The 27,243-nt window shown below is 32.5% G+C and overlaps 1 protein-coding gene and 1 long non-coding RNA gene across 2 annotated transcripts in view; one reads left to right on the forward strand and one right to left on the reverse strand.

Moving 5' to 3' along the window:
• LOC143072812 (fibrillin-1-like) overlaps positions 1-27,243 on the forward strand; it is a 93,273-nt gene that overhangs the window by 18,393 nt on the left and 47,637 nt on the right. Inside the window, exons 12-29 of the mRNA XM_076247916.1 lie at positions 457-579; positions 1,269-1,388; positions 1,836-2,036; positions 2,814-2,939; positions 4,094-4,219; positions 4,697-4,822; positions 5,782-5,922; positions 6,568-6,621; positions 7,208-7,333; positions 7,929-8,075; positions 8,622-8,654; positions 9,485-9,613; positions 10,631-10,756; positions 11,517-11,642; positions 13,516-13,641; positions 13,929-14,051; positions 21,869-21,994; positions 22,511-22,642. Coding sequence (XP_076104031.1) covers positions 457-579; positions 1,269-1,388; positions 1,836-2,036; positions 2,814-2,939; positions 4,094-4,219; positions 4,697-4,822; positions 5,782-5,922; positions 6,568-6,621; positions 7,208-7,333; positions 7,929-8,075; positions 8,622-8,654; positions 9,485-9,613; positions 10,631-10,756; positions 11,517-11,642; positions 13,516-13,641; positions 13,929-14,051; positions 21,869-21,994; positions 22,511-22,642 — 2,211 coding nt within the window. The remainder of the gene's footprint in view (positions 1-456; positions 580-1,268; positions 1,389-1,835; positions 2,037-2,813; positions 2,940-4,093; positions 4,220-4,696; positions 4,823-5,781; positions 5,923-6,567; positions 6,622-7,207; positions 7,334-7,928; positions 8,076-8,621; positions 8,655-9,484; positions 9,614-10,630; positions 10,757-11,516; positions 11,643-13,515; positions 13,642-13,928; positions 14,052-21,868; positions 21,995-22,510; positions 22,643-27,243) is intronic.
• On the reverse strand, positions 15,401-21,816 carry LOC143072817 (uncharacterized). Its single transcript, XR_012977325.1, has 2 exons — positions 20,780-21,816; positions 15,401-18,572 (listed from the first exon to the last, which is right to left on the reverse strand). It is a non-coding gene; the product is annotated as an uncharacterized LOC143072817 (long non-coding RNA).

Raw genomic sequence — 27,243 nt, forward strand, 5'->3', positions numbered from 1 at the left:
GAAATGTTGAACTCTTACTGAAGATCAATTGAAAAAAATATTTTTTTAACTTATATTTTACAAATGCTAATGAAATTTCCTTTTAAAAATGTGCTTTGTATAGAATGCATGTAAAAAAAAGTAGAAAATGTTATTTCAAACTTCATTGTTCATAGACATATCTGGTACCAACAGGTGATACATGTTCTCTATGGTATGATCTTTTAAATTTTAATGCCAAATAAGAGTTTTTACCCCAATTTCATGGTCCACTGAACATAGACAATGGCAGTTAGAGTGGGGCATCTGTTTACCAGGGACACATTCTTGTAGTTTTAATTTTGAAATTGAAAGTGTTGTGTGTTCTTATTTTTCTTTCAATTTTATGTTAAACTTAGACAAACTGCATACTTTTATGTCCATCTCTAACTTTATTAATAGTTCACATGTTTTAACTTGAAATAATTTGTTTTATAGATTATAATGAATGTGCCAAGTCTGGGATGTGTACTCATGGTAAATGTGTGAATATGAATGGTGGTTACATGTGTATCTGTAATCCAGGATTTGTTGCTGCACCTGATGGAAAAGTGTGCATTGGTAAATAGCTGAGTATATTCTGTATATTATCATCATTTAAAAGATACTTTATAATGGCGGTACATACTGTTCTTGGAAATGCAGTTTCCAAATAATTGTTGAATATGAATACTTTATTCTCTTATTGTTAGATCTATACATAAAAAAAAAACAAAATTAGCATAGGAAATCAGCAAAAAAATCTGTGTTATTACAACAATGTTAGTTCTTTCGAAAAACCTTTGATTTACTTTCAAAAGCCTAGTGATGATTAAAAAAATTAAATACAGAGGATTATTTTACTTATTTTTATATTAAGAAAAAAGTGTGTCTCGGGTTTCAATACAAATTGTTCTATCAAAATAAAAAAGAAATACCTAAAATTTGGGTATTCATTATTAATGCATTTTAAGCATTGTATATAAAAAAAACTTTGGTAAACATGTGGTGAAGGATAATATGAAGATGAAAATTTATATATTGACATATTTGTCACAAACAAGTTATGAAAACCAATCAGGAAGCTTATTTATTTATTTTATGCATCATATGATATTTTGATTCCATAGTTTCTAAAATATTCTTGTTAATAAAACACTGAATTGGCTAGATAACAGGCTAGAAAACAGTTGAAAACTCACAAAATTTAAGATTTCTAAGTAGTTTAAACAATTACAGCAGTATTATTTAATGATTATTTGTATTTATAGATGTAGACGAATGTGACAGAAATCCATGTGTTAATGGAATCTGTATAAATAACCAAGGAAGTTTTAGATGTGAATGTCCAGAGAGCTTACAACTACAGACCGATGGCAGAACTTGCTTAGGTATAGTATAACATCACATGTTCAATTAGATATAAAATTTCCTATAGGCTTAAATATGCAAACTTTGGCAAAACCATGAAATTTAATATCCCAAAACATGTAGGTTTTCCTTAATCCACTTAATTGGTATCCACTAAAATAGGTGAATCCACACTATGTTTATTTGAGATGAAAGAGGGGAAAGAATGGATCTCTCATCTCCCTTTGTCAATTTCATAAATATACTTTAAAAAAGAATAATGAAGATTTTGAAAAAATAACCGACATATTAAACTTAAAAATTCTTTCAAATTCAAAATGGATTGAATAATCAAATAGTATATGATATATTTCTGATAATTCATTAATCATTCATTTTTTTGCAGTAAGTCAGTAGAGGCAACCCCCTTTAATGATTTTTTTTCTTCATATTTATATTTCATGATTTAAATTTTAACGAAATTCCAGATGTGAAGACAGATATATGTTACCAAGACAAGAAGAGAGGTGTGTGTATTTTGCCCCTTCCACGGCCAATGACTAGATCCATGTGTTGCTGCACAGATATTAGTTCAGCCCTTTATAAAAGATGGGGTGCTGCATGTGAAGTTTGTCCTCTGACAGGAACCCCACAATATAAACAATTGTGTGATGCTCTTCCAGATACAGGTATACTAACAAATATGAATAGAATCACTTGCTAGCTTATTTATTTTACATTTTATGTTTATTATTGTCATACTGCTCCTGGTTATTTTAGCCGTGTTCTTCTTAAAGGATTTAAAACTTTTAAATTAATAAATTGTGTGACATTGCATTTTCTAAAGAATCCACCATGCATGTATTTTTATGGAACAATCCTAATCAGTTCATGAATTAGTTTTTTCGTAAATCTTTGAAATTGCCTGAATTACCAGTTTGATTTCACTTTACATCATCTTTAAGGAAAGAAAAAATTTCAACAAAGAAATTTTTCATCTTCATCCATCTCTATTTTGAATTATTATAAGAAAAAAAAAGGCAAAGACTGAAGAAATTTATCACACAAGCTGATGTTTTCAGATTGAATAATGCAAAACAGATTTAAAAAATGAAAAAAAAAAAACACTTTATAAATTCTATTCATTGTAAGCACTTTTCATGGACTAACCTTCTTCAGGAACGCTCTAAACCAAAAAATTGAAAGCCAAAGATTCATACAAGTTGAAACATGTGAAGAGCTATATCACCAAAAGGGACCTCTACATAATAGCAAAAACCATTTAAGGTCAACTTTGCCTTAAGGATTTTGAATTTTGAGTAATTTCGTAATAAATGGAAATTTAAAAAAAAAGTATGAAATAAATCATGCCAATACTGTTTTATAAATTGTTTGAAATTGGATTTATTCAGATAAGAATTTAACTACATTTTTGTGTGCTTAAATCAGTAGTATTTAATTTACAGATGTGAATGAATGTGCAATGAATCCAGAGATATGTCAGAATGGAGCATGTGAAAACTTAGACGGGTCTTATAGATGTATCTGTAACCCTGGTTATCAAGTAGACCAGTCTGGTAAAAGATGTCAAGGTTAGTAAAACATTATTTTCAAACATTTAATTTTGGAATTACACTTTCTCATGATTGGCTGAAAGTTTCTTATCTATAAGCTCATAGAAAAAAAAGTTTGTTATGTAGCTGAGACATCATCAACAATTTTGTCATCATTTACTCCTTAAAAATGGAATTAATAATTATATTTTAAGGAGTTACTGTAATATTTTTTTCTGTCAAATTGAAATAACTTAAAATTGAAGTGCACACTTTTATAATACCCACTACACAGGTTATTCAGTGTGCACTATATTTTTGTTTTTCTTCATAACTATAGACAGAATAAATATTTCAGTCATGTAGACCAGTCTTGTGAAAGATGTTTAGGCAAGATCATTATCATAGATATATACAAAAACCAAATTAAACTTTTAAGTTAAAATAGAATTGATATTATTGAAGATTTACATGTTATAAATACATGCTTTTCTTTTCATGTTAACTTTGTTATGAAAATAGAATTGATATATATTCTAGATTTTCATCTTATACATGTACTTACTTTTCAGTTCATGTAAATGTTCTTATAAAAATAGAATTGATATATATTATGTTTATTGAAGATTTTCATCTTAAACATACATCATCAACTTTAGTATACAGCTTTTATTTTAAGAATTTAATGAAATGAATTAGTTTTTAAACGATCTTAATCACTGTTAGCATCAAGTTAGTTTAACAGGCTGTTGATTGACATGACAGACTATTAAAAGCTGCAAGGAATTTAAGATCAGAATAAAATAACAAAAATACCGAACTCCAGATAAAATTTTAAATGAAAAGTCCTTTAAAAACGGCTCAATAAATTTTAAATTTAAGTGTCTGATGAACTTTGAATTAAATGTAAAGTTCATAAAAATGTGAATAAAGCTAAAACTCTTTGAATTGGACAAAAGCTAAAACTCCTTAAATTGGACATACAAGAACATTGAATGGTTTATTTTTATTGATAGAAAAGACTCAATTGTACATGTGTATACTTCATCAAGATTCTATAATGATATAAAATAAATACAATTTTATATTTATGCAGAATAATTTTGATGCAGATGATTTCTTTAAATCCATTTTAGTTGAACATTAAGGTTGTTTACTAGAAACTAGTTATTAATATAACTGTTTCATTTCAGATATTAATGAATGCCAAACATACCCCCACTTCTGTACTGGTGGACAATGTAGAAATACAGAAGGAAGCTACACTTGTACTTGTCCTACTGGGTATAGATTTAATCCAGACCGATCTTCTTGTCAAGGTATTGTACTGAACACATTACTGAAAACATTGTTATTACTTGTGCCAGAATAAAGAATTGACAATCATAATGAACATGGTTGTACCAAAAAGTATGAGCATTTGAAAACAAAAAACACAGTTTGTATGATAAAAAAAAGAACTTGCCAAAACTGAACAAAACTATTGATTTTTAAAATGTTTTGTTTTAAGGAATGAATGTTGATTGAGTATAATAGAATTATGTTAAGCCTAGATTGGGTAGCATATATTTGAGCAACGATTTCAGCACATGTGCCCATTGAAAACTTCGGGAAATCCAATCAGAAACATGACATTTCCTTATAAGATAATTATCAATAACTTAAAATTATATTTTGAATTGTACATTAATTACAATCTTTCATTCCTATTTTATTCTATCTTTTTAAATTGTAATTATCTAACTTGATTTATATTGAAATTCTTAATATTTAGGTTTTTTCTTATGTTGTTACAGATATAAATGAATGTGTTGAGAGTAAACCCTGTATAGATGCCCGTTGTACAAACACTCCAGGAAGTTTTAAATGTGACTGTACTACTCCAGGGATGAGATTAGACTCCACTGGCAGAATATGTATAGGTAATATTTAAGAAAGGATTTTTTCATGATGTCCTTTATGCTCATATTATCCTAGGTAAAGATAAGATTTGTCGGTATCTACAGATTGATTCCCATTTAATCCTGTGCATAGAACATGTTATAACAGAAGTATATTGATTTGATAGGAAATTATTTGAATTTCTGGTTTTATGATTTGGATTGACATGATTGACAATAAGGATATTTGTTTTTATGCCCCACCTACGATAGTAGAGGGGCATTATGTTTTCTGGTCTGTGTGTTCGTTTGTCTGTTCGTTCGTTTATCCGTGCATCTGTTTTTCCCGCTTCTAGTTAATGTTTTTGGTCGAGGTAGTTTTTGATGAAGTTGAAGTCCAATCAATTTGAAACTTAGTAAACATGCTCCATATAATATGATCTTTCTAATTTTAGTGCCATATTAAAGTATTGACCCCAATTTCATGTTCCACTGAACAAAGAAAAAGATAGTGTGAAGCTCAGGTTAAAATTTTGGTTAAAGTTTTTGATGATGTTGAAGTCCAATCAACTTAGTACACATGTTCTTTATGATATGATCTTTCTAATTTTAATGCCAAATTAAAGGATTGACCCCAATTTCACGATCCTCTGAACATGTAAAATGATAATGCGAGTGGGGCATCCGTGTACTAAGGACAAATTCTTGTTGAAATCTAAAATGAATTATTATTTCAAATGCTGGAATAAAAGGTATGAAATGAAGAAGTCAAAGTGCTAGTTTATAAAACCAATTTTCAGGTGAACCACAAATATAAATGTTCTAAGAAGTATATTATTTTCTATAGGCTTTTATGTAGACTTTTGTGGAAAGATGAAATAAAATATGAAAAAAACATTATTTCCTTAATCCACATGAATTGGAACACAGAAATACATTTTGTACAATTAATATTGGTATACACAAGCACTAATGATGTTAATAATTGTCTCCTTCTCCAGATGACAGAAGAGCCTCTTGTTGGTTGGAGGTGAGAGGAGGTAGATGTGAGAAGGATATAAAGACCCCTGTAACTAAAGCTGAGTGCTGTGGCAGTATAGGAAAAGCTTGGGGAAGTCCATGTGAAGAATGTCCAAGATCTGGTATACAAAGTATTCAATTGTATAGGAATGTAGCTTGATACTGTAGCAGATTGAACAAACTTTTATATATATAAAAACAACGATAATGAAAACAACAACACCCATCAATTACTGCATGGTAAAGAGTTTATTCTGGTTGGGTCATGCAGTTTGCCAGAAGTACTGTGACAATAATGGTTGTTGTAAATAAATAGTAAGGTTGATAGAGAAAACAAATATACCCATACAGGTCCTTTATCCAAAAAAAAATGGGAAAGGGGTTTTGAATAAGATTTGAATGATAAGCATGATGAGACTAAAACTGTAAAAATCTTTATCACCATTTTGATTGTAATCTGACATTTGGATAAAACTGTTTTATTAAAACAAATATTTAGAAGCAATTTCAACTGGTATTGCTAGTTGTTAGAATAATATTACACTAAATTTATCACATGTCTTTTAATTGTTTGAAATTCATACCAAAAGAAGGACAAACAGAATTAAGCCTACTTTTGGTGAACATGCATATGGACACAATGCAAATGTAGTTTTTACAAATTGTTTAATGATTAGAGAGCAACATCCCAGAATCCTTATCATCTCTTACATGATTTGTATTCACATTGCAATATTAAACTGTAGTACATGTTATATTTGTTTTAGAGGATATGAAATGCAGAAAAGGATTCAAATCAGATGATGGAATCACTTGCGTAGGTATGTTTGTATTAGATTTTTGTCAAGCCAGCAGATGAAAGTGGTCAAAGAAAGACATAGCAGTCCTGTATTCTGTTGTCAGCAGTGTCAAAAATATAGTTCAGTCTTGTATTCAGTTTTTTATACACCAATAATTATTTCAAACCTGTAGGAAATTTTACAAATTTTGACAAATGCTTCATTAAATCAATCATTTGTAATTTATAATATTTAATGATAATCTTGAAACTTCCTGTTTTTATTTTGTTACTCAAAATTAAAAGAAGAGTGGTCAATTCCTTAGGAATTTACAGTTCAAAGTCATTAAAATAATTTTAATTTTTAAATGTTGCATTCCATAAATTTCTCCCAAACATTCTCATAAAAAAATGAAAGTTTCCTGAAGTAAGTGTTGTGAAACCATCTTAACAAGTTTGTTTATAGCTTGATTTCTAGTATGAATTGGAAAGCATAAGAAAAGGACAGGAACTCTCAAATCCTCATAAAATGACAGAAATTTTGTTGAAAAAAAAATCCAGATTCATTGTATATATGCATTTGGTAATGTACTTTTGTAAAGCCAGATTTTATGAACTGTGTTTTTCAGACATCAATGAATGTGAATTATTCCCTGATATATGTGTTGGTGGATTCTGTACAAATACTAGAGGATCATTCAGGTGTTCCTGTCCACCAGGACTGTCTCTGGATTCTTCAGGGCGTAATTGTGTAGGTAGGTTATTTCAAATGTACCATGTTTGAAATCACTATTAGTAATAATTATTAAGCAAACTATTATAAAACTTTTGTAAGAAAGAACTGAATGAACATTCCTTTGCCTTAGTATCACAGTGACTATACATTTTGAACTCAACAATGGATTTTTTTTTTCGTGAAAATTAAATATCATGATTTTAGATGCAAAAAAGGTTTCATTTTCGAGTTTTTCTTTTCCTGACTCTTATTATAGACTGAATTAAAGGGAAGAAATATATTCACTATTTATATTTCATTCATAGTAAGTTAGTCCTGTTAAGTTTTGCATGAAGCTCTAAACAAATATGTTTTATAGAGGAGGGACATACTTCATACATGATTGTAAAATTAATTAACAACGGTAGGGTTAGTTCTTGTTTTTGAAAGTTCCAGATAACCAAATTTAAGAAGACAACTATAAAAACTAATATATAGAAACATTTATTCAACAGAAGCTATAAAAAACACTTTAACAAAGAAAACAGTCAATTTGAAAACATTATTTTACAGAGATATTAAATAACGATAATCACTTCAGATTCAATGTATACATGTATATATATTTTTAACAGATACGCGACAGTCATCATGTTATATGGAGTACAGCAGAGGATTATGTTCTAGTCCTATCTTTGGAAACTATCTGAAGTCTACCTGTTGTTGTTCTTTAGGAAAGGCTTGGGGATCCCCTTGTAAATCATGTCCTAGAAAGGGAACAGGTACAGTGTTATACAATTATCGTGGCTGTTTCCATTATTGCTAAATTGCAATGAAACACATAAAATAATAACTCACATTTAAAATTCTAATATTATTATTTCTAGGCAGCTTTTTCTGAAATTATCTATTAAACTTTATGTCCATCCTTAAAAAAATAATATTATTAATGCATGCAAAAATTTCTGAATTTACAGTATCATATATTTTAATACCTCACCTCAATAGATCTTCTGTGAATAAATGCATATGAATTGATTGATTGATGGTAGTTTAACACATTGTAAGGTCACATTGGCTGTGCTGTAGCAATATGTATTCCTACATTGTATATATAAAAAAGTTTTACAATAGTAGGTGGAGAGATACAAATAACATGATATTTATAAAAAAAAAAAGAAAAAGTTATAAACTGAATAGAAATATTTGAAAGAATAGTTTAGCTTACCCTTTCTCTAGTTACACATGAAAAACTTGTGCATGCTTTTCAATTTTATAATTGTGAAAATATGCATGCTTTAGCTTCATTTATATATTTTTACTTTCAGATGAATACACATCTCTTTGTGCGAGTGTAGTAGGTAAAGTATATTTAGAATAAGCTATATACTTTAATTTCAAGAAAAATTGCTACAAAGGTCATGGCAATATTGTACTACTAAAATTCAGGCTGTCTCAATAGTGCAAGGATAAATTACTTGCAATAATGAATATTTTCAATGAACAGATGATTTGGTATAGTTCAGGTCAAGCTACGGAAAAAAGATTTTCATCAGGGTAGTAAATAATCGCTGGGCTCATATCTCAATTGTCTACCATTTCTTTAAATTTAAAAGTGTTTTTTTTTTTTTTTTTTTTTTTTTTTTTTTGGGGAGGGGGGGGGGGGGGGTAGGGGGAGGAAAATCATGTAGCATATTAGTAAAAACTAGTCTTGCAACCAAAATTTGGGATGAATTCATGCATTTTTTTTAAAGTAGGAGAATAATGATTTGCAAGTTATTATTTCATTGTAAATGGATTTATGGTTTACTTTGTGCAATTTGGTATCAACCAAAACAAAAGTCCACTAGTACTGAGTTTACAAATTGTAAGGATACTGTGGATTCATTTATTTTTCGCAGATTGAGGAAAACTTGCGTTTTCATGGATTTTTAATTTAGTTGTTATGGCAAAGTTTGCATGCATTCCTTTAGACAATTTGCAATTCATTGAATATTCAAATTCCTGTTTCCTTTGTACCCATGAAATCCACAATAATTGGTATCCAATGACTTTTTATGAATCCACAGTACTTCCAGTTGAGACATCCACCCATATTTGTACATTTTCATATTTCACAAATTAGATTTTTAACTATATAAAGCATGAAATTATAAAAAATAATAATTGATTATATGTTGTTTATCAACAGATGAGATAAATGAGTGTGTAGAGTTCCCTGATGTGTGTTATAATGGACAATGTAAGAATACATTAGAAGGATTTGAATGTGTTTGTAATCCTGGCTTTGCTACAGACCAAAGAGGTGTTAACTGTACAGGTAAATGATATATTTAGACAACTGACACCAATAGCCAATTGACATCTAGAGATAAGACTAAAGACTTGGCTATATAATATATCAATCCCTAAACTTCCATATTTTCAAAAAGTTATGAGTATGAAATAATTGTGTGCATTAATAATTTCGATTTTGTCATTTTAAACTAAAATACGATTTTAATTTTTGTGATATTAAAAAAAAACCTGCTTGATTCTTAAAAAAATCTCATAATGCGTGTTGAATTATTGTGATTATTACCCTGCGGCATTTTTGCACAATATTAAAAATGCCACAATAATTTCTGAATTTACAGTATATTAACACAAAATGAAAGTCGTCATTCCAAAAGTGCTATAAAAAGCTCGTTGCAGGGTTAATCAAGTTTTATTATGGAAAACATTTGACATAAACAGTGTCGGATCCAGAACTTTTCCTAAGGGGGCCCGCTGACTGACCTAAAGGGGGCCCACTTCAGTCATGCATCAGTGATTTCCTATATAATCAACCAAATTTTTCCCACGAAAGGGGGGGGGGCCCCCTGGATCCGCCTATGATAAATGTAACAAACTGATAAAAATGTGACATGTTGAATTAGGCTTTCCTTGTAACAACTATCAATTAAGCAGATAATGGTAACATTCAAAAGTAGGAGCAAGGTTATGTTGAGATGTTCATTCAGAGGCAGTCTTTGCATTTATAAACTAATAATTTTCCACATAAAATAGTTGGAACATATATACAGGGGAAGAGAAACAATAATCACTACAGAATAAAGGCATTAAAAAGCATATCAGCTACATTTAGGTTAAAGATAATGCTTAATGTTAAATGATAATATGTAAATAGAGAATGAAAATGAGGAATGTGTCGAGAGACAATAACCCAACAAAAGAGAAGAAAAAAAGCTGAAGGCCACCAACGGGCTTATAACATCGCAAGAAACACCTTTAACCTGAGTCGGTCTTCAGCTGGCCCCTAAACCAAAAAACACTGAGAATATTGTATATTTTACAGATATTGATGAATGTAAGATTTCCTTTGGAGTATGTGGTGATGGTACCTGTGTCAATCTACCTGGTAGATTCAGGTGTCAGTGTAACGTAGGATTTGAACCAGTCATGATGGAACAGATGTGTATGGGTAAGTTATTGGAGTATGTAGTGATGGTACCTGTGTCAATCTACCTTGTTGATTCAGGTGTCAGTGTAATGTAGGATTTGAACCAGTCATGATGGAACAAATGTGTATGGGTAAGGTATTTGTATGCTAAAAGCAATTGTTAAATTTAGTATTCTTAAAATAGAAATACTGTTGCTATTTGTTTTGTATGATGCTAACATTATACATGTACTAGCAGTTGCACATAAGATATAATCAAATACATCCCAACATATTTTTTTTCCAAAGTGAAACCACTTCAGATTATTATTCAATCTCAGGAAAGATTTCTCTTTTTAATATTTGTATTGAACTTACCTTTTAACACAATTTTGTTCCACGATCTCTTACTATCTATTAAAAGTTGATAAGGAACCTTAGTCATGTTAGTGGCTCAAAGGTCTAAGTAGTTCATCAACAGGGACCAACTGCTTGTCAACTTTGAGGTGATGAGATTGAAATTTTATCAGAGTAAGGTGTGTTCAACTAAAAAAAATTGGCATGATTCTTAAAAGTTGGTGATTGTCTCTTGGTACTCCAGCAACCTGAAACTAAATAAAACTTGCCCCCAGGATTCATCCAAGAGCAAGTTGTAGTTAATATAAAAAAAAACAATGTACAGTGATACCTATATTTGATATAAATAAAAGAAGGCATAGGCTATTATATCTGTGAGAAAGAAAACATAACGACACAAAAACCAAAAGACATATGTTTAATTTTTACTGAATTTTTATTTTAGACATTGACGAGTGTCAGACCCAGCCTAACTTATGTACAGGAGGCACATGTGAGAACTCACCAGGAAGCTATATCTGCCATTGTCCACCAGGCCATATACTGTCACCAGACGGACGATCATGTAGAGGTAACATCATTAGGACTATATTTAGAATAGTGTGTAAAAAGTTAAAGCCAAATTGTCACAAAGTATAAACAGAATGACATAAGCAGCTGTGAGAAACACCATCCATAATTAACTTGTGCTATTCATTTGCAATAATTGTTCACTATCTTAATCTGTAATAAGTCTTTCATTGCTGTGGATTCATCATTATTCATTGGATACCATTTTTTTCTTGAATACAGCTGGACCTCGAAATTAAACAATCAATGAATACCAAATTTTTGAAAGGCTTGAATACAATTTTTAACAAAACCACGAAATAAAATATCCATGAACATTAATGTTTTCCTTAATCCACTAAAAATTGGGACCCACAAAAATAAATAAATCCACAGTATATTGTTTAAACACTTCTTTATATTTGTAGTCTTTAGTTAAAATTTCTCGTGTTTGTTTCTAGCAATTCTTTTATTGTTATTTGCAAAGAGTGCAATATTGAGTATAATTCCACCTTATGTAATAATGTTGTATTTTGATTGGATGAGAAACATGGTATTTTTCACCTATTTCTATATATTAAGATTTTCTTTTCTCTGCCAGGGTATTTGCCATTAGGGAATTCCATGTACGGGGGTATTTGCTAGCAAATACCATGGCAGATGGGAAATACTCTAGCAAATACCATGGCAGTTTGGGAATACCATGTTCTAAAAATAACTCAATGAATTATTTCTATTCTAATTACACCTTATATAAGAAAGCAAGATTTTGATTGGTTGATAGCCAGTGTATTTTTCGCATATTCTAATATGTTTTCCTCATTTCAAACGAATTTGCCTGTTTTTCACCACTGCCGGTGAATTTGCCTCAAATACCATGGTATTTGCCATTTTGGATATTCCCTTTTTTACCCTCGCGAGCAGCTTCCCGCCAAAAGATTTCGGATATGACGTTACATAATGAAAGCGAGCTAACGCGTATTAGAACATGTATAATTCCCGCGGTTCTATGATAATATCCACTTATACCCTAAATTATGCATAAACATGTTTATGAATTGCAGCTTGATAGTATTTATCTGCACATGTACAGAGAGTTTCAATCCAAATCTATTCGGTGTAATTAAACAGATATATCATGTTATGGAGGGGTATTTGCGAAAAATACCAGTCTTGGGACAGAATTTCCCTCGCCTGGCGGCTCGGGAAATTTCACAGTCCCTTGACTGGTATTTTTCGCAAATACCCCTCCATAACATGATATATCTGTTCATAATATGACAAATTTATGGTCATTCTAAATATATGGTTCCAGATGAAATATTTAGAATAAAAAGCATCATTATTGAATTTGGACCGAATGACGTAAAAATTCCGGGAATGATGTCATAAATAAAACTTAACATAAACTAATTGTCAACCGGTCACATAAAACTGGAATCCACTTGTATTACGCTTCACTGAAACTGATAAACAAAGTGTAGTAGTCCGCCAAGAACCAGCTTATTATCATAAAAAGGGAGATATATATACAGTCAGTGACTGTACATAAAAAAATGATAAGAAATGATTATATACGGTCAATGCAATTTGAGTGCGCAAATAGCACAGCTGCAGTGTATACAAAAATTCAAGTCGAAATTTCATATTATACCTGGTTATAATAAACTTTCTGAGGTGGAACATTCGGTGAAATTAAACAATTATATCATGCTTACAAGGGGTATTTGCCAAAAATACCGGTTTCGAGGTTATCAAATTTCCCTCGCCTAACGGCTCTGGAAATTTGTACCTCTCAACCGGTATTTTTGGCAAATACCGCTTGTAAGTATGATATATTTGTATAAAGTATTGTCTAACTGAATCTTTAAATGTGTTTTAACCTCTAATTGCAGATGTGAATGAATGTTCCGAAGACAGCAGTATCTGTACTAATGGTATTTGTGAGAATTATATGGGTGGATATCAGTGTAGATGTTTGGATGGATATCAGCCTAATGCTCAACATACTTCATGCTTAGGTAAAATTACTCAAGTTCAAAAAGTCTTAGAGGGAAGAGGATCTAGAATAGTATATATAAATGTAATCTTAGTGTAAAATTACCAAGACAGTAAAGTTGACCATGGGTAATTGTTACTAAATATTATGCCTTTTGCATACAAATAGATATATAGTAGATATATTAAAGTTTTGATTTCAGTAATTGACACATAATGCATTATAAAATGTATAAAGTGTAGCTTAAACATTTGAAACAAGGTTAATCAATTAACGTGTTTTTTTTCAAGAAAGAGTATATATTTACAGATGTGGACGAGTGTGCTGTAAGGAATGGAGGATGTCAGGCTATCTGTATAAATACTCCAGGATCCTTCACATGTGGATGTAAACCTGGCTTTATCTTACTACCAGATCAGAGGTCTTGTCAAGGTATACTTTGTTACATATATTGCTATAAAATGTTCATGAGGTATTCTAATATGACATGCTTCTTTTGCTTCGTGAACAAACCCATGCTCTAAATCCAATAAAATTTGTTTGCACATGCATATATTGAATACTGCAGAATAATGAATTTTATCAAATTGGCATGCATTTAAAATATTTCATTAACTTAAAACACTGCCAAACTCTTAAATGATGCACATGTTGTCATTTATTATGACTAATGTGTTGCATTCTGAAATTGACATAATTGACCTAGATTCGACAACCGTTCATGTTGGGTGTTCAAACTCCTCCCTCTGAAAAATCACTTTGTCAGTCGTTTGATTCTTTACAATAAAAAAAGGGAGGTTCATGAAAAGAGCCTACACAAACGATCTACACTTATATACATTGGACATAAAAATAATCTTAATTGTCCTAATCAGAATCGAAATAATTGATGCAAGCTATCTTTATTGTAGTTTTAACATGGGTAGGCATTATATTCATGTTATTTTATCCCTCAGTATCGCTCGGGCAAAAATAATCATGAATACAATGCCTACGCATGTTAAAACTACAATAAAGTGTAGCTTGCATCAGTTATTTCTTAATTTTTGGCTCAATTATTGCTAGCTCCTATTTAAGATTTTTGAGACCTACAAATAATGGCATTCAGGTTTTTTTTACAAAACCTTACTGTCAATCTGGAAATGCTATGAAGAGGTGTACAAGTAACTCTAAAAATATTACAATTCAAGAATTTCAATATTCAAAAGGACAGAAAATTTTCAGAAAGAATATTTAAAAGTAATTTAGGGTTTTAGAACTATTTTCTAATTTATTTCAATGAGTTTCCTCCTCTTATGTTAAATAATTCTTTTACTCTCTATATATTTTAACTTTATGATGTTTTTTTTTAATTTTATTTTAATTTTATTTTCTTATTTGTGAACGAATAATCTTTATAACTATTTATAGACCTGTAATTTCCTAATGTAATAAACCCAATATTTCTCACGATATCTACATGTACGAACAGCCTAGTAAATGTCTCATGGCATATACCACAATAATGGAACTTGATACATGTATAAGAAAACCAATCTTGGACCTTTACCAACCTGTTACTATATTGCATGACTTATATACCAAACTACAAGTGACCTGAGCAAACTATACCAACTTATAAGTCCTTTACTGTCGCACTAAAATACTATTGCCAAGTTGACCTGATGCTGCTTCTAAGATATGTACCATTTTAACCAAGATTCTATTGTTTTGCTGTCTCATGGATTTATACCAGCACTTCTATCATACTTTGAATCTATCTATGTTAACAAACAATAGGATAAAAGAAATATTTTATTACTACTAAGCATGTGTAATCTCACAACATATATACATATTTACATAACAAATTACAACTTGGAAAAACTGGGGACTAACAGCTGTTTGACACTTTTGAAAGTAAAATTGAGTTATCCCCCTTTTCATATAGATATAAAATTTAAAACTTGGGGGATGAGATACAAAGGCTAATGTGTAGAAATTGTATCGAATTGGCATACCAAAGTATAATTTAACTGAACAAACATGTGATTTAGTAAGATCAATATAAAATATATATCAGCATAACTTAAGTAAAGGCAAATAAAAAATTCATAAATCAGAATAGTAAAAATTATACATAAGCATATGTATAAGTAGTAAAAACAAAACAAATTCCATACGTAAGCATGGAAAGTAAAAGCAAGTATTTTATATGTAGTCATTGATAATAAGCAACAAGAAATTCCATACGTAAGCATGGAAAGTATTTAGACATAGAATTGCCATACGTCAGTATGGATGATAAAATACTAAGATAGTTCACACGTCAGTATGAATATAAGGTAACGAAATAGAGACATCATCAGCATGAAAATATAAATAAAGTAACCCATACGTCAACATGGATACTAAAAGGCAAAAAGAATCCATACGTCAGCATGGATAGTAAAAGGCAAAAAGAATCCATACGTCAGCATGGATAGTAAAAGACAAAAGAATCCATATGTCAGCATGGATAGTAAAAGGCAAAAGAATCCATACGTCAGCATGGATAGTAAAAGACAAAAAAGAATCCATACGTCAGCATGGATAGTAAAATAAAGAGATCCATACGTCAGCATGGATAGTAGTATAAAGAGATCTATACGTCAGCATAGATAGTAAAATATAAGAGATCCATACGTCAGCATGGATAGTGAAGGTGAAACCATACGTTAGCATGGATTGAAAAATGTGTATTCCATACGTCAGCATGGATGGTAAAAACAAAAATTTCATACATAAGGCAAGCATAGACAATAAAGCATAAGGAACCCATACATCAGCATGGATATCAAATACACAACAGAAAAATCCAAACATTAGCATGGATAATATAATAAAAATAAACATGAAATAAGTAAGTAATAAACAACACAAAAATGCAATTAGAAATAATAAGAAAAATAAAGTGTCATGTATGTCCATAAAAATTTACTATAAATTTCTATAAAAATGAATTGTCCCCAGAGGCACTGACAACAAAGGCGATTGTAGGGGATGGCGGTGGGTGATGAAATTCTAGATATAAATTTTCAAACGAGAACTATGCTCTGCACATGAAAGGAACAAAGAGTTTATGAAATCTGAGACGTAATGTACATTGAACCAAAGTGAGGCTGGAATGACCACGCGGATGAAATTCTTTGAAAGGGGCACCAGGGGGTAATAACAGCTATAAACTATAATTATATACATAATTGCCATTTATAGACCTGTAATTTCCTAATGTAATAAACCCAATATTTCTCACGATATCTACATGTACGAACAGCCTAGTAAATGTCTCATGGCATATACCACAATAATGGAACTTGATACATGTATAAGAAAACCAATCTTGGACCTTTACCAACCTGTTACTATATTGCATGACTTATATAACCAAACTACAAAGTGACCTGAGCAAACTATACCAACTCATAAGTCCTTTACTGTCGCACTAAAATACTATTGCCAAGTTGACCTGATGCTGCTTCTAAGATATGTACCATTTTAACCAAGATTCTATTGTTTTGCTGTCTCATGGATTTATACCAGCACTTCTATCATACTTTGAATCTATCTATGTTAACAAACAATAGGATAAAAGAAATATTTTATTACTACTAAGCATGTGTAATCTCACAACATATATACATATTTACATAACAAATTACAACTTGGAAAAACTGGGGACTAACAGCTGTTTGACACTTTTGAAATTAAAATTGAGTTATCCCCCTTTTCATATAGATATAAAATTTAAAACTTGGGGGATGAGATACAAAGGCTAATGTGTAGAAATTGTATCGAAATTGACCAAATACAGGTGTGAAGCAGCTGTAGCCCCAAGTGGAATGGGGAACCTTTGTTGCCAGTACAATTTAACCTAACTTCTGTCTGTCTCTGCTAATTGTTTTTGAGCATTCTTAAGAACATTAGAAGTATGAATATACCTTGTGTAACAATTAGATGACCATCTACCAAGTGTTTGAATTAAATGATCTTCAAGACGAGCTTCTTGAGCAGATGTAGCTGCACCAATTCTAAAGGAGTGTCCATTGTAGGAATCACTAGATAAGCCTAATTTGTCGAGTAAAATTTTGACATGTGAAATGAAAAATTTTCTGTTTAAAGGTTTCATATCTTCAGAGATGAAAAAAGCCTCAGTATTAGAGGAGTACACAGACTGCCTCAACTGATTGTATTTCAATATTGATAAAACAGGACAAATTGAACAACCTGTTTTGTAAAGTGGAATAGTTATTCCTTGTCTAAAAGGATCAGTTTTAGACTTTTTAAGAGTTACAAAAATACAGTCAGCAGTGATTTGCAAATCACTGCAGCATAAGTTACATTCAGGATCAAACTGGTTCGTTACAGTGAATTCACCACATCTTAAAAAACCAAAAAAGGCTGTTGTACAGGCAGCCTCTAACATAATACTATTAAAATTACCAAAAATACATGTATGTAGTAATTTACACATTTTTGACAAAATAGACATAGTAATAGGTAAACGTTTGCGCTTGACAGTAGACCTTTGTTTTTTCTTTAAACCAAGTAAAATTGTTTTAAGACACTCAAGAGGCTTTCCAAAACTTATTAATGGATTAAAACCTCCATACTTTAAAAAATGAAACCTTATGCCACATAAATATAATTTAATTGTAGAATGACATAATTGTTTGTGTTCTGCACAATATGCTACGAAACGCATAAGTAAGGTTTCTGACACAGGTGGGAGACTGTCTTTATCCCAAGTCAATCCATCTAACAAAAGAAATCTAGTATATAGTTCGATTCCTGTCCTATATACACTAGTTGTGTTATTGGAGAGTGAATATTTCCACAAACTGTCTAATGTGCAGTCCAAAGGATCTCGGACAGTGGCGGACAAGGTGTTGGATCCATCTCGGCTTCTGGTGCTAGTTCCCGGAATTTATTTATCTGAAAACGAGATAAAGCATCAGCTATAATGTTACTCGCACCAGGTACATGTTCACCAAAAACGGCAAAATTGTTATAAGCAGCACACATTGTTAAGCGTCTCATAAGTTTCATTATGCATGGTTCTTTAGAGCGACCTTTTTTAATGATATGAACTGTAGCAGCATTGTCACAATAAAAAAGGATCTTTTTTCCACACCACTGTTTACCCCATAAAATAGCTGCAACCACTATAGGGTATAGTTCTAAAAAAGCCATCGATTCTGAATAGTCTTTTATACTTGGTAATTCTTTCGGCCATTTATCATAAAACCATTTGTTTTTGAAAAAACCACCAAAACCAATAGTAGATGAAGCATCAGTATATAACAAAATACTAGATGCTGTAGTCAGTTGATTGTCATAAAATAAATTTATACCATTCCAATTTGTTAGGAATTCTAACCACATCTGTAGATCTGCTTTGCATTCCTTGTTAAGATGTACATAATGATAACTTTCTTTAACTGTTGACATGAGTTTATATAAGTAAGTCACAAATGCACGGCCTGGTAATATAACACGACTGGCAAAATTTAGGTGACCCAATAATTGTTCCAAGTCTCTTCTAGTACAGGTTCGTTTATGTATCATTGTTTTGATAAAATCAGTAATACGAACAATTTTGTCTTGTGGCAGACGAGCTTGCATGTTAACAGTGTCTAAAATAATACCCAAATATTCAAGTTCAAAAACTGGGCCTACTGTCTTTTTAGCAGATAATGGTATATTTAATTTATTAAAAATTAATGATAATAAAGACATAGTTCTTTCACCACAAAAATTTGGTTTATCTATGGTTAAAAAATCATCCAATAAATGAAAAATAACATCTATATTATAATTGTTCTTGGCTATCCAGCATATGCTTGTGGATAACATGTCAAAAAGTCTTGGAGTTGAACGACAACCAAAAGGTAACCTTACATAGTTATAATATTTATTGTTCCATTTAAAACAAAAAAGAAGCCATTGTTTTGGACTTATTGGCAATTGTTTGAACGCGTCTTGGCAGTCGACTTTGCAGCATATGCTCTTTGGTCCATAGTTTTGAATTACATTTATTGCATCGTCTAACTTAATGTAAGACAGAGAACATAAATCTTTGTCAATTAAATCATTAATACTAAAGTGTTCTTCTTTGTTATGAGGCGAGGAAAGATCCAGAATCAGTCTTTTCTTAAATGAATACTTGTGAGTAGCAATGCCAATGGGACTCACTCTATAAGCAGTGAAAGGAGGGATATCAAATGGACCATTTATAAACCCTTTTTTAAGTTCATCATTAATAAGTGCCTGAACAGTTTCTGGATCTTTCCTAGCAGAGAGAGCATTTTTACATTCATAAGTAATGATATCTGATTCAGAAACAAGCATATCAAATCCATATTTTATACTGTTACATAAAAAAGAGGAAAAATCCCTATCAGGGTGATTTTGTAACTCTAAAGATAATTGAGCATAATTAACAGGTGATGTGGCGACAGGAAGTCATTGTTTTTTGACTGGTGCTGGTCTTTGGCTTGGCTGGCCCTGTTTTGTTGAGTCTTGATATTTACTGCAATTGAATTTCCCATGACTTTTTGCCTTGCACAATTTACACACATGAAGATATTTGCAGTATGGTTTTTGACAACCACGTGCCCAATTAAAGTTGTTACATAGCTGTTGACCTTCGTGTCATACAATATCTCGGCCTAGAGTATCTGACCCTTTGGATGAGTTGGCAATGGACATGGCGTGTTGATTAGAGGTTTTCATTTGACACATAGCTGAAGTATGCAGAGTCGAACTGCAGAAAGAACAGGAATTTACTTTGGAACCAGCACAAATTTTTTGGCGTAATTCAAAGTCACCCTTCGACCAATCAATTTTGAGATTATGCTGAAGAAGCATAGTTGCACATTTAGCCGAAAACATTCTGTGATACTCGAAAAATTTGTATGGCCAAATATTAGCTGTTTCTACAATGTGGGCCAGATAAAGTTCCAATTCCTCTCCCCTAGATGGGAAGGCCGAGCACAGAATCCTTTTGAAACGGCCAAAAGCAATTATGAATTCATCTAGGGACAAGTTCCTTATCAAACGGTCATCATTTTCTGATGTTTTCTTCTTAATGGGAATTTTATAGTTTGGTATCAAAAGTGAGTTTAAATTCACATCTTTACCTGTGATGATATTCTGCCTGATTTCCGGCGAAATCATATCTGTGTCGCTGATGGATGAAGCCGGCACACCAAACGATTTAACCGAGTAAACTGGAATTCTGTACGAGTCGTTTTGGCCAATTTGGGCGAGACGGTTTGTTGACAGGGCCAGTTCGGCCATTTGTGTTGTTGTAGAATGAGGCATGAAGGATGCCGCCATAGCTGACTGTAAATTAAAAGATGGTATTGTCTCTTGCACCATACTCTGTCTACTATTAACTTGTTTCAGAGTTTGTTGACAAAGTTCTATTGTGTTTATCAACAACATGTTGTTGACTTGGGCGGAAGCTGCCTCTTGCACATGCGCAGACGTCGTAGTAGTTATGTCCAGATTAATCCGCGGCGCTGAATTTGAAGCAGAATTTATATTTGCTGAATTAACACTTTCTTCTACAACACGGCTGGAATCATCGTTTGTTGGAATATTTCCGTCAGTTGAATTGTTTACAGAACTATTATTTGTGACGATAATAGTTTGATTGTCTGAAGAGTCGGGACTATTTTGTACGATATTTTGCACGTTTCTTCTATTGTCTACATTGTCTAAATATAATTTTCTGAGCGCACTATTACTCAATTGAATGGAAATGTTTATGCCCAATTCCTTTAACGCATCCTTTAATTGAGAACTTGTCCAATTGGCAGGATTAGAATTGTCAATATGGCTCCTGGTCCTTGCACGTCTGGAGGCCATGATAAATCCAAATATACAAAAGTTTCTTTCTGAACTTGCTAGCACATACTACGTTACTGTACGTACAAATATACTGCAATTACGTTATAAACGTTAAATCCAAATTTAAGTTGAATAAATACAGTTGATGAAATTCTAGATATAAATTTTCAAACGAGAACTATGCTCTGCACATGAAAGGAACAAAGAGTTTATGAAATCTGAGACGTAATGTACATTGAACCAAAGTGAGGCTGGAATGACCACGCGGATGAAATTCTTTGAAAGGGGCACCAGGGGGTAATAACAGCTATAAACTATAATTATATACATAATTGCCAAATAATCTAATATAGATTCTGTATCTCTTGTTGCAGATGTTGATGAATGTAAGGAGAACCCAGATATATGTAGTAGTGGTAGATGTACCAACTTACAAGGGTCTTACAGATGTACATGTCTAGGTGGTCTAGCTCCTACTGATGATAACAAAAACTGTATAGGTATGTTGAAAATATTATAAAAAAAAATAAATAAAAAGTTGTCTAATGTTTTAATGAAAGAATTGGTAAAATAATACAGAATAAAATTGAGAATGAAGATGGGGATGTGTCTAAGAGACAACAATCCTGCCCAAAGAGCAGACAACAGCCAAAATCTATTTAAAAAATATTCTTCCACTTATTTTATGGCATTTATTCAGATAAGTTAACTTTTGGTTGCTTTCTTTTCAAAAACAGATACTTGTTCAGCTGATAGGTAGTGACAGATTTAAAAAGAGTTTTTTTAGTGGTAAACTTCAATTAAAGCTATTTATTGCTTAATCCAAATACTAGTTTTCTGCAATAAACTTCTTTCTCTTTACCACAAAAAATACATATTTTGAAGAATATTGTCAGAGAGCACATAAGGATAATGTCAATTTGACACAGCAAGTCAACAAAAGTAATTTTACTCCTGAAAATTTGTAATTCTCTGTCGCTATTGCTCCCTTGACTATACATTTAAAATACTTTCAGACATAGATGAGTGCAACTTAGGAAAGGATTTCTGTAGAAATGGACAATGTAGAAATACACATGGATCGTTTACCTGTGTTTGTGATCCAGGATATTCTGTCAAAGAGAGTACAAGTGATCCAGGGTGTACAGGTATGTAGAAATACACATGGATCGTTTACCTGTGTTTGTGATCCAGGATATTCTGTCAAAGAGAGTACAAGTGATCCTGGATGTACAGGTATGTAGAAATACACTTGGATCATTTACCTGTGTTTGTGATCCGGGATATTCTGTCAAAGAAAGTACAAGTGATCCAGGGTGTACAGGTATGTAGAAATACACATGGATCGTTTACCTGTGTTTGTGATCCAGGATATTCTGTCAAAGAGAGTACAAGTGATCCAGGGTGTACAGGTATGTAGAAATACACTTGGATCATTTACCTGTGTTTGTGATCCAGGATATTCTGTCAAAGAAAGTACAAGTGATCCTGGATGTACAGGTATGTAGAAATACACATGAATCGTTTACCTGTGTTTGTGATCCAGGATATTCTGTCAAAGAAAGTACAAGTGATCCAGGGTGTACAGGTATGTAGAAATACACATGGATCGTTTACCTGTGTATGTGATCCAGGATATTCTGTCAAAGAAAGTACAAGTGATCCAGGGTGTACAGGTATGTAGAAATACACATGGATCGTTTACCTGTGTTTGTGATCCAGGATATTCTGTCAAAGAGAGTACAAGTGATCCTGGATGTACAGGTATGTAGAAATACACTTGGATCATTTACCTGTGTTTGTGATCCGGGATATTCTGTCAAAGAAAGTACAAGTGATCCAGGGTGTACAGGTATGTAGAAATACACATGGATCGTTTACCTGTGTTTGTGATCCAGGATATTCTGTCAAAGAGAGTACAAGTGATCCAGGGTGTACAGGTATGTAGAAATACACTTGGATCATTTACCTGTGTTTGTGATCCAGGATATTCTGTCAAAGAAAGTACAAGTGATCCAGGGTGTACAGGTATGTAGAAATACACATGGATCGTTTACCTGTGTTTGTGATCCAGGATATTCTGTCAAAGAAAGTACAAGTGATCCTGGATGTACAGGTATGTAGAAATACACATGAATCGTTTACCTGTGTTTGTGATCCAGGATATTCTGTCAAAGAAAGTACAAGTGATCCAGGGTGTACAGGTATGTAGAAATACACATGGATCGTTTACCTGTGTTTGTGATCCAGGATATTCTGTCAAAGAAAGTACAAGTGATCCTGGGTGTACAGGTACTGTATGTAGAAATACTTTGACCTTCAAAGAGCCAGAATCGATCCAGGGTGTACATTTAAATATAAATTGTATACTTTACAAATGACCTAAGATATCTAACGACACAGTACCCAAATTTCATATATTTAATGAAAATAGCTGGGGAAATCTTACAAGTTTTCCTTGAGACTAACACTTATTGTTTAAGGATTTGACATTATACATATATATCTTTCAGCTGAATATATTTATAGATATACAAAAAACGTTCACAGTAAATATCAACAGATGAAGTGTTTACTGGAAAAAGTAAATCTACGGAAACATCGTGGTGCAATATTGTCAAAAAGTCATCTTTTAAAAATGAGCAAATTAAAATTGTTACAAGCATCCATTTCGTAAATGGATAGTAAACATGGACTTCTGTCAAATTGTTCTAAACATTTGAAGAAACAGAACAAAACATCTGCTGTTCAATTTTTAAGGATGTGAATTTAAGCATGGCTGCATTTGGGTACTCCACATAATGGAATCCTGGATCGTTTTGAGGTCAGTTCAACCACTTTTTAGCTCAACTGGCCCTTCAGGGCCAAGTAAGTTTTTCTCATCACTTTGTGTCCGGCGTCTTTAACTTTTACAAAAATATTCTCCTCTGAAACTACTGGGCCAAATTAAACCAAATTTGGCCACAATCATCATTGGGGTATCTAGTTTAAAAAATAGTCCAGTGACCCGGCCAACCAACCAAGATGGCCGCCATGGCTAAAAATAGAACATTGGGTAAAATGCAGTTTTTGGCTTATAACTCATAAACAAAAGCATTTAGAGCAAATCTGACATGGGGGTAAAATTGTTTATCATGTCAAGATCTATCTGCCCTGCAATTTTCAGATGAATTGGACAACCCGTTGTTGGGTTGCTGTCCCTGAATTGGTAATTTTAAGGAAATTTTGCTGTTTTTAGCTCACCTGGCCGAAAGGCCAAGTGAGCTTTTCTCATCACTTGGCGTCCGGCGTCCGTCGTCGTCCTGCGTTAACTTTTACAAAAATATTCTCCTCTGAAACTACTGGGCCAAATTAAACCAAATTTGGCCACAATCATCATTGGGGTATCTAGTTTAAAAAATAGTCCAGTGACCCGGCCAACCAACCAAGATGGCCGCCATGGCTAAAAATAGAACATTGGGTAAAATGCAGTTTTTGGCTTATAACTCATAAACAAAAGCATTTAGAGCAAATCTGACATGGGGGTAAAATTGTTTATCATGTCAAGATCTATCTGCCCTGCAATTTTCAGATGAATTGGACAACCCGTTGTTGGGTTGCTGTCCCTGAATTGGTAATTTTAAGGAAATTTTGCTGTTTTTAGCTCACCTGGCCGAAAGGCCAAGTGAGCTTTTCTCATCACTTGGCGTCTGGCGTCCGTCGTCGTCCTGCGTTAACTTTTACAAAAATATTCTCCTCTGAAACTACTGGGCCAAATTAAACCAAATTTGGCCACAATCATCATTGGGGTATCTAGTTTAAAAAATAGTCCAGTGACCCGGCCAACCAACCAAGATGGCCGCCATGGCTAAAAATAGAACATTGGGTAAAATGCAGTTTTTGGCTTATAACTCATAAACAAAAGCATTTAGAGCAAATCTGACATGGGGGTAAAATTGTTTATCATGTCAAGATCTATCTGCCCTGCAATTTTCAGATGAATTGGACAACCCGTTGTTGGGTTGCTGTCCCTGAATTGGTAATTTTAAGGAAATTTTGCTGTTTTTAGCTCACCTGGCCGAAAGGCCAAGTGAGCTTTTCTCATCACTTGGCGTCCGGCGTCCGGCGTCCGGCGTCCGTCGTCGTCCTGCGTTAACTTTTACAAAAATCTTCTCCTCTGAAACTACTGGGCCAAATTTAACCAAACTTGGACACAATCATCATTGGGGTATTTAGTTTAAAAAATGCGTCCGGTGACCCGGCCAACCAACCAAGATGGCCGCCATGGCTAAAAATAGAACATAGGGGTAAAATGCAGTTTTTGGCTTATAACTCAAAAACCAAAGCATTTAGAGCAAATCTGACAGGGGTAATATTGTTCATCAGGTCAAGATCTATCTGCCCTGAAATTTTCAGATGAATCGGACATTTCGTTGTTGGGTTGCTTCCCCTGAAATGGTAATTTTAAGGAAATTTTGCTGTTTTTGGTTATTATCTTGAATATTATTATAGATAGAGATAAACTGTAAACAGCAATAATGTTCAGCAAAGTAAGATCTACAAATAAGTCAACATGACCAAAATGGTCAGTTGACCACTTTAGGAGTTATTGCCCTTTATAGTCAATTTTTAACCATTTTTCGTAAATCTTAGTAATCTTTTAGAAAAATCTTCTCCTCTGAAACTACTGGGCCAAATTTAACCAAACTTGGCCATAATCATCATTGGGGTATTTAGTTTAAAAAATGTGTCCGGTGACCCGGCCAATCAACCAAGATGGCCGCCATGGCTAAAAATAGAACATACGGGTAAAATGCAGTTTTTGGCTTATAACTCAAAAACCAAAGCATTTAGAGCAAATTTGACAGGGTAAAATTGTTTATCAGATCAAGATCTAACTGCCCTGAAATTTTCAGATGAATCGGACAACCCGTTGTTAGGTTGCTGCCCCTGAATTGGTAATTTTAAGGAAATTTTTGCTATTTTTGGTTATTATCTTGAATATTATTATAGATAAAAATAAACTGTAAATAGAAAAAATGTTCAGCAAAGTAAGATTTACAAATAAATCAACAAGTCCAAAATGGTCAGTTGACCCCTTTAGGAGTTATTGCCCTTTATAGTCAATTTTTAACCATTTTTCGTAAATCTTAGTTATCTTTTACAAAAATCTTCTCCTCTGAAACTACTGGGCCAAATTTAACCACACTTGGCCATAATCATCATTGGGGTATCTAGTTTAAAAAATGTGTCCGGTGACCCGGCCAACCAACCAAGATGGCCACCATGGCTAAAAATAGAACATAGGGGTAAAATGCAGTTTTTAGCTTATAACTCAAAAACCAAAGCATTTATAGCAAATCTGACATGGGGGTAAAATTGTTCATCAGGTCAAGATCTATCTGCCCTGAAATTTTCAGATGAATCGGACATTCCGTTGTTGGGTTGCTGCCCCTGAAATGGTAATTTTAAGGAAATTTTGCTGTTTTTGGTTATTATCTTGAATATTATTATAGATAGAGATAAACTGTAAACAGCAATAATGTTCAGCAAAGTAAGATCTACAAATAAGTCAACATGTCCAAAATGGTCAGTTGACCAATTTAGGAGTTATTGCCCTTTATAGTCAATTTTTAACCATTTTTCGTAAATCTTAGTAATCTTTTAGAAAAATCTTCTCCTCTGAAACTACTGGGCCAAATTTAACCAAACGTAGCCATAATCATCATTGGGGTATCTTGTTAAAAAAATGTGTCCGGTAACTCGGCCA

Source organism: Mytilus galloprovincialis, chromosome 4 (assembly GCF_965363235.1).
Source record: "Mytilus galloprovincialis chromosome 4, xbMytGall1.hap1.1, whole genome shotgun sequence".
Taxonomy (NCBI): domain Eukaryota; kingdom Metazoa; phylum Mollusca; class Bivalvia; order Mytilida; family Mytilidae; genus Mytilus; species Mytilus galloprovincialis.